Source organism: Capsicum annuum, unplaced genomic scaffold (assembly GCF_002878395.1).
Source record: "Capsicum annuum cultivar UCD-10X-F1 unplaced genomic scaffold, UCD10Xv1.1 ctg73285, whole genome shotgun sequence".
Taxonomy (NCBI): Eukaryota; Viridiplantae; Streptophyta; class Magnoliopsida; order Solanales; family Solanaceae; genus Capsicum; species Capsicum annuum.
In genome coordinates this window covers 1-3,113 of record NW_025883283.1, presented here as the reverse complement: position 1 = coordinate 3,113, position 3,113 = coordinate 1, and the positions used below count along the sequence as shown (strand labels likewise).

At 36.9% G+C, this 3,113-nt stretch overlaps 1 protein-coding gene across 1 annotated transcript; it reads left to right on the top strand.

Moving 5' to 3' along the window:
* On the top strand, window positions 1-649 carry LOC124894356 (cysteine-tryptophan domain-containing zinc finger protein 3-like; the record flags this gene model as incomplete). Its single annotated transcript, XM_047405055.1, is given in 1 exon segment — window positions 1-649. A coding segment is annotated over 1 exon segment (381 nt), but the record flags the coding sequence as incomplete, so codon positions are not given.
* Window positions 650-3,113: the final 2,464 nt, after the last annotated feature.

Below are 3,113 nucleotides of genomic sequence, written 5' to 3'. Positions count from 1 at the left end.
ATAGCACATAATGGAAGGGAAATTTCTGTAAAGAAAAGAAAATTGAAGGATCAAGATTGTTTAGTGACTTTGCGATGTAATGGTAATGACTTGGGTGATGGTGATATTAATGCTGTTGATAGGGAGGTTAGTCGTGCATTCAGAAAACAGAAGATATCCAAGAGGGAGTCCAGTACGAGAGATACAGTTGCCAGAATAGGAATCAAGGATTCTCCTCCTACAGACAAGAGTGCTGCTGAAAGGGAACACCAGACAAAGAAGTATAGAGTAGGGCACCAATCTCAAGCAGAATTTGGCATAATCCGCAAGCAGGTTTGCAAGTTCCCCCGCAAGCAGGCCCTTGGATATGGGAAGGAAGCGAGGACCTGCATTGCAATTTGATGAAGAGATGTGTTGTATGTATGTTATATTCCTCCCGTAGATGTGTACAAACTAGGATTGATTTTGCTATGTCCGGAAATTTTAGATTCAACTTTTCTATAATGATTAGGGCGTAGCCAACCTTTACAATTTACAGGTTGGGGATGAGAAGTGTATAAAGTTTCCACTTTTGAAGGATAAGACACCAAGTTTTCTTATGATCCAGTTTTGAGTATTATGTACTTTCTGTTGTGGATAATGAAAAATATGAGTATGGATATTGAGAGCATTAGTGGATCTTTTGGTGTAGTTTAGTGGAATTACTGTATTAGCCATTATAAGTTCTTTTTTCTGCTCATTTCTTAAACTTGTTTATGTGGCGAAAGTATATGAAAATAAGCTACTGATTCTGCTTCACAAGTTTCTTTTATGTACTTAGAAAATTACTTTAGGGCAAAAAAGAACCTAAGATCAACCCTAATGATAAGGCTTCTAATCCCAATTGAAGAACCTACATATTCCAGGTGTTATTTATCTAATCTATTTCAGGTGTTAAGGGTTGGGTCTCGAACCACAAGTTTCTTTATAATTATTTAACCAACGATTTCAGGACTTCATTAAAATAGAACATGAGTAGTGTAAAATGACTCATATGGTTATTTGGTTAATGTGAAGGATGGATATTATTTTTTTTCTCTTTTTTCATTGCTAATTTTCAATTTCCCTTGCTTCCCTAGATGAAGAAATCAGTGTACCGTATCTATCATGTTGCACCTTGTACAGACTATCTACAGATGGTAAGAAAACAACTTTTTGTGCGGATATTGGTTTTGATTGTTGAATTTTTCAGTTTCTTTAGTGATTTTGAGTTGTAAAGAGAACTGAAAAATGAATTCAGTTGTCACATGGGCACCAACTGTAAATGTGTTTTTGAGGTTGTGCAGCTCAAGTTGTATTGGAGTAACTTGGCTACTTTTAGAACAAAATGTGAATGGAAGACGTGCAATATTGATACAAGTATGATCATGATCATGACACTTTTGAGTATTTTTGAAGACTAGTCACTAAAGGACCCTTTTGTCATTTTATCTATTATTGTAATGTAGTATAAATAGAACATTGTAGGGTTTATTTCTTTAGTTGATCATTATTATGGAAGAATACTTCTCTTAGAGTGAGAGAGAGTCCAATTGAAACTAGGGCATAACATAAGGGTGGATTCTCTTGTATGTTGCATTTTGCTTGATACGTTGGTGCTTGGGTGGTGGACGCCTCTCTTGTGTCAATTGTAAGAGTTAGGTGTTTGTTGTGTGAAGTTTTAAAGGTCCAAGAGTGGAATATGCTCTTGGGTTGTTAAGACTACATCAACACTTGTCTAACTACCTATCTTGTATCTTGTTTTAGTTTCGGCTTCTTGTGTTGTTAATGTAATCCGTTTGTTCTTGTTGCTATTGTAATATTGTGGAGCTTCATCTTGTGTTGCTAAACTTGTTGTTGGCTGGCTGTTTTGGTGTATTAACACCTTGTAACCTCTTCTTTCTTGTTCTAGATAGTGAATCCGAGAGAGGTCCCCATTTGGTCAACGATTTGTTGTGATTCGTGGACTGTTTTGGGGTGTGATTTCGTGTTCCCTTGTTTGTTCCGTATCAAATATAAACACTTGATTCTTGTATCCTTATGTACCTTCTTTGTACCATTTCAAATAATTTACCTTATCAAGAAACCCAATATCATATCCATTGAATACGACTATAACTGTTAGTGATGTGACTGAGAATGGCGAGGTCTGTTCCCATTATCGAATGTTCTGTTAGGATTAAATATCTTCACCCATTGGTTGCAGCTATGATTCTAGAAATTCAGCTCGGGAGCGATTATAGTTCTCATAGACAATTCTAATCACAGGTAAGCTTATGTTGAAACTCTTTGTCTTGAGGCACACAATCTCAATTAGTTTGTTTGTGGATCACTGGAATCTGTTTTTCCCGGAAGTAGATCTTATCATCATACTGTCTTGTTCCCAATTTCCTCTGGTTTTCCTGCCTCAAGTACTTCCATTGACCTGAAGGTTTGAACCTGTTTTTAGGCATGATACTGTGACCCTCCCTTTTCAGCCAGTAGGTTGCTCATTCATGTTCTTCCTATTTTGATTTGCTTGCATCCAATCCTTCTCATGTCTGTTCCAGGATCATTTTTGTTCATTTTCTCAGAGAAATATTTTGGATGTGTGGAACACAAGTTACAACGTTGAGTGAGTTTGCTGTGATTTTATGCAATTGATGTTTTCCAAGGCTATGTCCAATAGTTTGTTAACCAATGTTCCTCAGAGTCGATTGATACGTTGATTCATTACAATTGTCTGGTGGTCAACATTCTGCAGTTGAAAGGTGGGTCTCCACCCAACTTCTCTCGAAGAACGTTGCTGGCTACCAAGAATTACCAAGTCGTGCAATCGTAATGACTTCATTGCTTCTTTTGGCAATTTTTCTGCAAATGAAAGTATTGGCACTTGACCATGATTTGCTACATCCATTTTTATAACCTGTAATAAATTTACTGAAAACTGAGTGTTGAAACATTGTGACTGTTGAAGCATCATAACAATATCAAATTTATGCACTGATAGCATTAGCATGTTAGTTCCATGAATGGAGTGCATCCTATGAGATTTACTAGTGCTTATCCTCACACCTATGATTTCAGGGCTCTCCGGTCATCAATCACCACCTTTTGGGACCTTTTGAAGGTTCCAT